Source organism: Cucumis sativus, chromosome 2 (assembly GCF_000004075.3).
Source record: "Cucumis sativus cultivar 9930 chromosome 2, Cucumber_9930_V3, whole genome shotgun sequence".
Lineage (NCBI taxonomy): Eukaryota > Viridiplantae > Streptophyta > Magnoliopsida > Cucurbitales > Cucurbitaceae > Cucumis > Cucumis sativus.
Genome location: NC_026656.2, coordinates 24,056,389 through 24,067,845, shown reverse-complemented (window position 1 = coordinate 24,067,845; position 11,457 = coordinate 24,056,389). Strand labels below are relative to the sequence as shown.

Genomic DNA, 11,457 nt, shown 5'->3' with positions numbered 1-11,457 from the left:
ACAACTTTGTTCTCATTGAATCCATTGTTTTCAAATTCTCTAGGGAAACCCTAGCCAAATATGAAGTCTGAGAGTATAAGCTACTGACCCGGGTCTTCAGGAGTAGCTTTCTCTTCTCCTGGTCTAGTATTGTCAATACTCAAAGTCTTGACAATAGACTGGGTTTAATTGTTCACACCTTATTCCAAGCAAGCCTCCTTGTTCAAAAGCCAAAGAAAAGCTTTATGATAGTTATTAGTCAGATAACACAAAATATATTCAATAATAAAATGTATTACATCATACATTTTCCGGAGGGGAAAATATAATCTGAGAGCACTAATAGAGACATTAATAGAGAAGGAAATTTTGAACACTGTGAAATTTTTCATAGACTATGTTACAGTAGTAACTCCAGCAAAACTCATGACAACTCTCTCTCTAATTGTACAAACCCAAATTATAAGTACTTCACGTACAAAGGATTACAGAATTAGAACACATTGATCGGAATCCTTGAAATGTAAAATGAACCTTAGAAACTAAAAAGGATGAAGTAGAACGTGCTACTTGAAAATCCAACGTCTTTATCAAGATAATTGACTAATCATCAACCTCAGCTTTAATCTCCTTTTGCAATTCTTCCTTGTATTCCTCGAAAGTGCCAGGGAAAAACTCCACAGTGCCATTTTCGACGACCCAAATTTCACTTTTTTCTTCATCCTCACAGACACGTGAAATGAGTCGTGAATCATGACTAACCAGAACAACTCCGCCGGTGAATTCATCTAAGGCATCTGCAAGTGCATCAATACTCTGCATGTCCAAGTGATTCGTTGGTTCATCCAGCAGTAATATGTGTGGCTTTGACATGGAAATTGAGGTAAAAACAACCCTGGATTTTTGGCCCCCAGATAGTTTAGCAATTGGCGTGAGGTGATTGTGGCTTGGAAGTCCAAACTTCCCCAACTTAGCACGAACAGCCTCCTGCTTGCTTAGACCCTCTTGGTCGGGATGAAGACGAAGAAGATATTGAACTGGTGTTTCCTCCATTGTCAGAAGGTCTACGAAATGTTGCGAGTACCTCCCAATCCTTAACTTCTGACTCCTACGTACTTCACCTTCTGTTGGTACTAAATCACCTGCTAGCAGGTTCAGAAGAGTAGATTTCCCCGCTCCATTGGGCCCAACTATAGCAACCCGCGTTCCCATATCAATACCCACATCAACATCAGAAAGTCTAAAATCTTCCCTATTTGGATAGCTAAAGCTTACTTCAATCAACTGCAATAAAGGTGGGGTGAGTTCAGTGGGTTCAGGGAAATGGAATTCTACACTGTAGTCTCTCCACTTTCTAGGGGCCTCTGGCAGGGGCTCATCCTCATCAACCTTTCCCTTGGACTTGTTCTTTGAGGCTTCCTTAGCAGCAGCAAATTTTGCTCGGTCTTTCACCTTCTCTTGTTGCGCCCTGCTTCCAGACCTCTTAGCTGCTTTAACCTGCTTATCATATATTTCAAACTTCTTGTTCATTTCTTTCCGACGCTGCTCGTACCCACTTTCAAAACCATCAAAATTGCCACGATAAAAATGAAGCCTAAAATCATGAAGATGAATAATTTCATTGCAAACACTGTTGAGGAAATCTCGATCGTGAGACACAACAACAAGAGTTTTCTTCCACCGACAAAGGTACTCCTCCAACCAGAGAACAGCCCTAAGGTCTAGATGATTTGTGGGTTCATCTAGTAACAGAAGTGTTGGCTGAACAAAAAGAGCCCGAGCCAATGAAATTCTCATTCTCCATCCACCACTAAATGAACGGGTGGGTCGTGCTTGCATATTCTTGGTAAAACCCAGTCCAGCAAGAATTTTGGAAGCTTGAGCCTCAGCTGCATCTGATCCCAAGAGCTGCAGCTTTTCATATAACTCAGCAAGCCTCTCTCCAGCATCATCATCATCATTTTGATCTTGGCCACCATCAGAATTCTGCAAATCAGCAACTTCTTGTCGAAGCTTGACCAGCTCCTCATTAGCAGAAACAACCGCTTGAAGTGCACTTCTATCATCACCAACCACCTCTTGTTCAACCAAAAGAACATCAATATTTTTAGGGACGGGTATCTTCCTCCAAGCAAGGAGTTTTAATAGTGTGGACTTTCCCATACCATTAGGCCCAACTAAACCATACCTCTTCCCATGAGATATCTTCACTGATGCATTTTTTAAAAGTTCTTTCCCTCTAGCCGAGACAGAAAAATTATCAATTGTAATGTCTTTGACATTTGCATCAGCTTCATCATTACCATCAAGAACCGAAGCTCGACTGCCAATTACAACAGTGAAAGCATCATGGTCATCTTTTAGAGCTTCTTGCCTGGCCTGTTCTGCAGCATGGGCAGCAAACATATCTTTCCTCTCTCGTTTCTTCAACTCTTTATCACTTACAGCCACCTCCAAAGGCTTCAACTCAGCCCTGTCCTGCCAGGGTAGCCGTTTCTGGGAACTGGTACTCTGTTGCTCCCCATCAGACACAATTTCTTCTTCCTCATCATCTGAGGGAGGGAGATCAATGCCATCGGTGTAAGCTGCAACCTTTTTTGGAGCTTTTGCTTGTGGTTTAGCACCACCACCCAACGATGAAGATCCTTTTCTCGGTTTATCTGATTTCTGATCCATACTGGCAAGCATTTCTGACACCGAAAGCTTCTCTCTCTTCCCAGAAACATCTTTACCAGGCTTGACTTTGGCGTTTCCACCACCTTCTTCAGTTTTCTTCCGTCCCATTGAATTAACCTGCTAGTTGGAAAAAAAGTTATCTAGCATAGATCAATAACCATCAAACATGAGTTGATCATATCTAACTCATAGTCTAGTAATAAGATTGAACATCTATTTTCTGCAACACAAGGATGACATAAAAAGTGAAATCATCATAAAGGTTAAAAACAATAAGATCACTTCGGGTGATTAGTATTGATCAACTTTTTTTCGAGGGATAGATGAGCATAACCCATAATACATATACTATGTTATATTTCCAATGATTTTTTAAAGTTACATTATTTCGCAAGTGGTAATCTGTACATTAATCATATAACCATATTGCACATTCTAGTCATATACCTATATATTAATCATATTACCACATTACATGTTAGATATTTTAGTGAAAAAAATTCAACCCATATAACATACAGATATTAGCCATATAATATATATATGCCTGTATATAACATTATATACAGTACATATGATACCGATCTCAAATGTATTTTATTCATATAGCCTCATCTACAAAATGTGTAAACAGGTAACAAAAATCTCCCATGCATATGTGTGAGCAATAACAATATATGCATTTGTTTTGTGTCCATTCGCCCCTTTCAATTGGACCTATATACCCATTTCTACCAGCGGTATTACTACATTACATAACACAAATATAATGACGAATATTAGCAATACTACCGATACATATAACACATTATGGTTTACATATCTAGAAATACAAATATAGGGAATATAAGTATCGATATTACCAATACGTATAACATTTTGATTTATATATCTAGGAATACAGACAAATATATAGAATATAAGTATTGATTTCAACCTCGAAGTTACGCAAAACAGAATAATAAACTGAAGGTTTCAGTTCTCAAATACAGGAAGTACCGATTTTTTTTAAGACAATGAGTTTTGAAATTTGAAGGTTTCGGTCACAAATATTGCATAAGACTAGAGAAAGGTGTTGGGGCATACGGGAGTTACCGAATTTTGAAGCTTCTCGGCGGTGAGGGAGTGGATTTCTGACGAATCTAGGTTTAGATCAAACCCTCACTTCGCTGAGGGTTGCGTCTATCATCGAGATGGTGCACAAACATGGAAAGGTTGTCCTACCTTAGTTGAAGATTTGGGGTTTTTTTCTTTAATGTAAAAACCATTTTGAGAAAATAAATTATGTAATTTCTTAAATTTTTTAAAGGGTTCTTGAAAAATAGAAAAACAAAATTAAGTTTTATTATTTAAATTGTAAAAATAGCAAATTTAAATACCAATAATATATTTGATAATGTTCAATAGCCTTCTAAAAACCGATTACTAATTATTTGTTATATTTATAATATATTTAAAAATATGGTTTAGAAGTCTATACGATATTTGATATTGGTTTTTCTTTTATTTTTTAAAAATATCATATTCTATTAAATCATTTATGTAATTGAGCTACTAAAATAGGTAGTAGTGTAATCGGACCTATTAAAATAGACCTATAAAGTTTTCTTTATTTAGAAGAACCATGGTAAACAATTTATATTAGATATGATTTAATTTATTAAGATAGCCATAAAATATAATTTAAATACATCATAACTATTTCATTGAATTTTGAAGAGCTATTTACCCCTATAGTTGGAATGACAATACTTGCTCCCACTCTCGTTAGTCTCCTTGCTCCTCTTTCTCACACTTGCTCTTACTAAGCTCCAAATATTTATGAGTAAAAGTATAAAGTAAAGCCAAAACAAAAAATTCAAGTAGCATCCACTACAAAAAGAAAGCAACGTCGACAAAAGCTGAGATAATAGTCTGCACCATAAAAGGATACTATCATAAACCTCGTACTATTATAATCTCTAATATCCAAACTATTATAATCCTCGTCTCTACTAATATTTTATATATTTATTTGACCCTGTTGAAATTGGTTGCTTATTCTTTTGAATTCCATGTGTTTTTTAGAATGACAAATTTGTGGGACTAATTAACTTAAACTCAAAATATTTGTTTGTATTTGTTTATGCTCATTTTTGTTGTTAGGTAGGTTGATGGTGGAAAGTAATTTGAAATTAAAAATTTGAAAAATTCAGATTTAAAAAAATGAACAGAATCCTGATTTTTCACCGGTTGTAATAAATAATAAAATGGAAAATGGTAAAAAATAGCAAATTTGATGTAAATATTTACGGATAAAAGTCAGTTTGATGTATTTAAGTTTAGATAAAATTTAAAATTTTGGTATAAGTTAGAAATAAATTAAAATATCAGTTAATATGATTTAAATTTTAGATTTGGTATTTGTAAAGTAAAGTAAAGTAAAGTAATGGGTTTTTGTATTTTGATAATGAATAGTTTTGAAACATTATTGGTGTGTTTGGAGTTTCCACCAAAACAGCCCCCAAGGACGGCCCATCCCGATTCAACCTTCACGAGATTGACCAGCGCCGACTCCACCAAAACCTGAGAACTTCCACTACGACAACCCAACTTCTGAAGAGAGAAGGGCAAGAGCTTCCGCCTCCACAGCTCCAAGCCGGTTTCAAAGGCTTCCGCTGCAGCCGCCACTATGGCGAATCACCGCTCCTACTGTCACAATCTTTGAATCCGTCCGCCACTGGGCATCAGTAGGTTTTCTTCTCTTTCAACCGTAATTTGTTTCCCTTAGTGAAATTAGGAAATCAGGGTTTTTTTCTTTTTCCAAATTCCTTCTTGTTCCTTAAATTAGCGTTTAACTTTTTGTGTCTTTGAGAAGGGGGGGAGAGAGCGAGAAATGGATGATTATCAGGAAATGGAGAGGTTTGGTATGGAGAATGATTACGATGATGGCCAATGGATTGGCGGTGAGTTTTATTACCGTAAGCGCAAAGAGAAGAGGTCCCAAACGAAAGAAGATGTTGTTTATGGTGTGTTCGCAACTGGGTCGGATTCGGACTCTGATGGTGATGGATTTTCGTCTAGGAAGCGCCGCAAGGACCGGGACTTGTCTAGGAAACCTGACCTCACCAAGCCTGTCAATTTTGTATCCACCGGCACCGTCATGCCCAACCAGGAGATTGATAGGATTTCTAAGGATGGAGATACTGACAATGTGGACGATGACCAAACTGGCCTTGGCTTGGGTTCTAGCACGTCTGGTTCTGGCCTCGGATTTAATTCTTCAAGTTCTGACAGAAATCCCAATGGGTTTAAGGAAAATGGTTCTAATGTTGATGGAGATGAAGATGGTGATGATTTATTTTTGCCCACTGCCTTTGGGAAAAGGATTAAGGAGGGAGCTGAAAGGAGGGAGAGGGAAAGAGTGAAATCACAGATAGAGAAGAAAAGTCGAATTGTATCCGGGAGCAGAAAAGATTCTGACCCTGGGAATGTTGGTGCGTTTGAGAAGCATACTAAGGGCATTGGTCTGAAACTACTTGAAAAAATGGGATACAAAGGAGGTGGGCTTGGAAAAAACGAACAGGGGATTGTAGCTCCCATCGAAGCTAAACTGAGGCCTAAGAATATGGGTATGGGTTTTAATGACTTCAAAGAGGCACCTAAGATACCTGCTTTGCAGGAAGTTGAGGAGAAAACATTGCCCCAACCAACGTCCAAGGCAAAGGAGAGGCTATGGTCGAAGCAAGTTAGGTCTAAAAAGAAGAAAGAAGCATATTTAACAGCTGAGGAATTACTGGCTCGCAAGCAGGACCAGGCATTGGAAGTTGTTCAGAAGGTGTTTGATATGCGTGGACCTCAGGTGCGGGTGTTGACTAATTTAGAGAATCTGAATGCTGAAGAGAAAGCCAGAGAAAATGACATTCCTATGCCAGAGCTTCAGCATAATGTGAGGTTGATTGTAGATTTGGCTGAGTTGGATATTCAAAAAATTGATAGAGATTTGAGAAATGAGAAGGAAACTGCATTGAGCTTACAGGAAGAGAAGCAAAAGTTAGAGATTGAGCTGGCTCGTCAGAAGAAGCAGTTGAATAGTATGGAAGAAATTATGAGCACGATTGAACGAATAGGAGAAGATAATTCTGCTGGAACATTGACATTAGATGGACTTGCCAAGTGCTTCAGTGGCTTGCGAAGAAAATTTGGTGAAGACTACAAGTTATGCAACCTGTCTTGCATTGCATGTTCATTTGCACTACCTTTATTGATTAGAGTATTTCAGGGCTGGGATCCTCTTCAAAATCCTTCTCATGGGTTAGAAGTGATATCGTTGTGGAAGATGCTGCTTCAAGATGAAGACTGTGTTGACATCTGGGACATGACATCGCCCTATACTCTCCTGGTTTCAGAAGTTGTGCTACCCGCCGTAAGAATTTCTGGCATAAATACATGGCAGGCTAGGGACCCTGAACCAATGCTTCGGTTCTTAGAGTCTTGGGAAAAATTGCTGCCTCCTTCAGTGCTTCATACCGTATTGGACAATGTTGTCATGCCTAAACTGGCAGGTGCAGTAGATTTGTGGGAACCTCAGCGAGATCCTGTTCCTATCCATATGTGGGTACATCCATGGCTGCCATTGTTAGGGCATAAGCTGGAGGGTATGTATCAGGTCATACGTACGAAGTTGAGTTTTGTTCTTGGTGCTTGGCATCCAAGTGATGCTTCTGCCTATACTATATTGTCACCTTGGAAAGCTGTATTTGATTCTGGTAGTTGGGAGCAGCTTATGCGTCGCTTTATAGTACCTAAACTGCAGCTTGTCTTGCAAGAATTCCAAGTAAATCCAGGAAATCAAAAACTCGATCAGTTTTACTGGGTTACTAGTTGGGCTTCTGCCCTACCGATCCACCTCATGGTTGATATGATGGAGAAATTCTTCTTCTCCAAGTGGCTACAGGTATTATATCACTGGTTATGTTCGAATCCAAATTTCGAGGAGGTTACAAAGTGGTATATGGGCTGGAAAGAACTTTTTCCAAAGGAGCTTCTGGCTAATGAAAGTATCCGGTACCAGCTTAGTTGTGGACTAGATATGATGAATCAAGCTGTTGAAGGGATGGAGGTGGTTCAACCAGGTTTGAAAGAAAATATTTCTTACCTTCGGGTTCTTGAGCAACGGCAATTTGAAGCTCAGCAGAAGGCTGCTGCGCAAGCTAAACAGCAAGGATCAGCTGGATTGGGTAACACATCTAATTTGGATAGTATGGGTGGTACACTTGAGATGACTCTGAAAGAAGTACTTGAGGCCCATGCCCAACAGCATGGTTTGCTCTTTAAGCCTAAACCTGGAAGGATGCACAATGGGCACCAGATATATGGCTTTGGAAATATAAGCATAATAGTGGACGCTCTAAATCAAAAAGTGTATGCCCAAACTGAGGAATCGTGGTCCCTAGTATCCCTTGAACGATTGCTGGACATGCACAGTAGTTCTACAACTAAGAGACGGTAGATGTAAGCTTGACATAACTTTCTGAAGAATTTTCCATGTTTTGAAGCAACTTTAAGCAGTGTTTAGATTATGTAGACTGCTTGTACCATAGGAGAAACTAAAAGGTTAGTATGTCTTTAATCTCTCAGCCACTAGTGAGCAAGTCTCTTTCATCATTAGATATGATCTGGTCTCTCCTCAAACAAAAAAATCATTAGATATGATCTGAAAATTCTTTTTTCATCAATATGTACTGATTTTTCTTTCATGTGAATTACTATCTTATCATCAATTTTTTTCTTGTAAACTTCTATATTGCATTTTTAGTAGGCATGGAGAAATTACAAATGGGTATTCTTGATGATGATTTGCGTTCTAAATTTATTGGTTCTTATTAGGTTTGGGTTCATGTCTTAATAACTATACTTGATAATTGGTTTAGATATGCAGTTTGGATGTGACATTTAAATAATGAACAGGTTTTAAAAAGAAACATAGGTCTTGCATAGCGGCTAAAGATTGAGTAAATGTGCGGTGTCATAAATTGATAAAGGGAGTTTAATAAGACTTGAGGTTAAAAGTAGCTTTCTAAAAGTCTAGGAACTGAGACTAAGATGAAGATTGGATGGAAGTAGACGGACTGAGATTAACGTTTTGAAAATTTTGGAACTAAAATGGCAACAGGGTAAACTTATTAGTTATTTTATAGGTCCATTTGGTAATTATTTAGTTTTTGGTTTTTGCAAATTAAGCCTATAAGTGCAGTTCCATCTATTGTGTTCTATATGTTGTTTATATTTTAGGAGTGTTTTCAAAATTAAAGCCAGAATTTGAAAACTTAAAAAGTTAGTTTTTACAATCTTGTTTTGTTTTTGAAAATTATCTAAGAATTCAAATGTTTATATAGGAGAAGTGTGTAAACTTGAGTAAGAAATTGTGAGAAACAACACAAATTTCAGAAGTAAGAAAGTAAAAACAAAATGGTTACCGAATGGGGGACATTAATTTATCATTTCTTAAAAACTTTGAACAAAAAGTTTTTCTATTAAAAGTGTATGTGAAGAAAAATTGTTGTTCATAATTTTTGTTGAATAAAGAGCATAAGGTTTTGAGATTGTGAGATTTTTTTTGTCTTTAATAATTGTTTATATGATCATGGTGCCATAATCAAACATGGACACTTCTAATGAACTGGACATCGGAATCCCTTTTCAGGGAGGCAAAGGCCAGCTATACACAGGGCATTCCAGTTAAGTAACAAAACCATTAAATGATAATTAGAAAAAAGCTTTGCCATCTAAAAAATGTCTTTTTCTACACTCTTCTTGAAAGATCTACATAGACTACACTTTCATCTTGAGAAGATGTTATCCAACTTTCAAAACTCAAAAAGAACTAAGAAAGGGTCATATGATATATGCTCTCTAAGATGAATATATGCCGCTCAAAAAGATTAGGGTTGAGAACATGTATTTTAGATTTCTTTAAACTATTATATCTATTGGGATTTATTTAGGTTTTGATTGAAGGTAATGAATGGAAGAGTTTCTTTGAAGATGAACTCTATTAGAAATTGTTTTTTGTTAAAAGAAAAGAAAGAAAAAAAGAATGGATGAGTTTCTTTAGAGAAGGACTCAAACACATTTTGTTTGGCTTAATGAGCACTATAGAATGCTGATATCCAAAATTATGTTGTTCCTAAAACTTACAAGCCTAATGCTTTGTTCTTTGGCTGGAGAGGTATAGGAGTGAAAGAGGTCGTTTTCTGTAACTGACTAGAATGCCAACAATTGTTATAATAAGGTATGATAGGTGAGTTTTCTCTCCCCTCGCCTCTCCCCTATCTAGCTTCCAGCGTTCCCTTCCAGCCTCCTTCGATGAGTTTCAAGTCACAAAATGAAGGTAGTTAGTTGCAAGTAAGTCAGTTGCATTATTGCATTTGGAAAGAGGATGGTGGTTTTCGCATTGAAGATGTGGAAGCTCACAGAATTCTATCAGTCTTTGAAAACCATCTCCAATGGATTTTGACAGCAATATCAGATTTACTTAGAGACCGGTTCAAGGTTATCAAGAACTCCCTCCAAGAATCCAAGATTACTATCAAGAACTTCAAGAATGGAGCTCTATTGATGATGAAACTCAAGAAAGGTTAGTAAATAATCAAGATAGAAGGTTCCTGCCACGTTTTGATGATAGAAGGGAGCTGGCCGAATATAAAATGAAAATAGACTTGCCTAGCTACGATGGTAAGAGATATAGAAATTTTTTTAGATTGGCTCAAGAATACTGATTTTTTTTAATTACATGAACTCACTCAAGGGAAAGAAGGTGCATTTAGTTACTTTGAAGTTGAACGCTGGAGCTTGAGCTTGGTGGGAACAAATCGAAGTCAATAGGAGGAGAAATGGTAAAAGATCCATTGCTTCTTGGGAGAAAATGAAGAAGTTGATGAAAGCTCGGTTTCTTCCACCCAACTATGAACAAACTCTCTACAACCGATATCAAAACTGCCGGCTAGGAACTCAAACTATAGCAGATTACATTGAAGAATTTCACCGATGAGGGGCTAGAACGAATCTGATGGAGAATGAACATCTCATTGGTTGGTTTGTTGGAGGATTGAGGTTTGATATAAAAGAAAATGTTAAACTTCAACCTTTCCTAACCCTTTCTGATGCTATCACTTATGCAAAACCTGTAGAGGAGATTATTGAACTAGGTTCAAGAAAGAATACCAGAAGAAGCCCCTGGAATATCAATACTACCAGCAAGACTACAGCTACAAACTCTTCTCTTACTTAGTCCACTGAAAAGCAAGAGAAAGACAATACAAGTGATCCAAATGGGAAGAAGACTGAAGCAATTCCAAGAAACAAACAGAGAACGTGTATCAAGGGCCTAATATGAGTAAATGCTTTCGTTATGGACAAACTGGCTATCTTTCCAACTCTTGCCCTAAAAGAAAGACCGTAGCCATTCTAGAGGAAGATGAAGACCTCGTTGAGGAACAAGAAGGAAATTTTGATCAAGATGAAGAGATCCTTGAGCCGGATAAAGGGGAAAGACTCTTGTGTACTTCAAAGAGTACTAATTGCACCTAAAAATGACAACTCCACCAGCAATGGCATAGTCTTTCCAAGACCCATTGCACTGTTCAAAGTAAGGTATGCAACATGATTATTGATAGTGGCAGCAGTGAGAATTTCATTTCTAAGAAGCTACTGGCCTTAAACTGAACACAGAACCTCATTCCAATCCTTACAAAATAGGATGGATCGTGAAAGGTGGAGATACACAGATAAATGAGATTTGCTCGGTTCCTTTGTCAATTT

General features: G+C 37.5%; 2 protein-coding genes across 4 annotated transcripts; one reads left to right on the top strand and one right to left on the bottom strand.

Annotated features, from left to right (window-relative positions):
• Positions 1-234: 234 nt before the first annotated feature.
• LOC101207291 (ABC transporter F family member 4) lies at positions 235-3,952 on the bottom strand. 3 transcript variants are annotated; one of them, XM_011651746.2, is made up of 2 exons: positions 3,751-3,952; positions 235-2,772 (listed from the first exon to the last, which is right to left on the bottom strand). In XM_011651746.2, the coding sequence occupies exon 2, from the start codon at positions 2,761-2,763 to the stop codon at positions 583-585; it is 2,181 nt and encodes a 726-aa protein (XP_011650048.2). In that variant the 5' UTR covers positions 2,764-2,772; positions 3,751-3,952; the 3' UTR covers positions 235-582. The 3 variants fall into 3 exon arrangements, with proteins under 3 accessions (XP_011650048.2, XP_004151853.3, XP_031736813.1); XM_004151805.3 differs by having other exon boundaries at positions 3,742-3,899; XM_031880953.1 differs by having other exon boundaries at positions 235-2,775; positions 3,751-3,899.
• A 1,166-nt stretch (positions 3,953-5,118) lies between these two features.
• On the top strand, positions 5,119-8,490 carry LOC101207544 (septin and tuftelin-interacting protein 1 homolog 1). The gene is made up of 2 exons (XM_011651745.2): positions 5,119-5,384; positions 5,513-8,490. The coding sequence occupies exon 2, from the start codon at positions 5,531-5,533 to the stop codon at positions 8,144-8,146; it is 2,616 nt and encodes an 871-aa protein (XP_011650047.1). The 5' UTR covers positions 5,119-5,384; positions 5,513-5,530; the 3' UTR covers positions 8,147-8,490.
• The last annotated feature ends 2,967 nt before the right edge of the window (positions 8,491-11,457 follow it).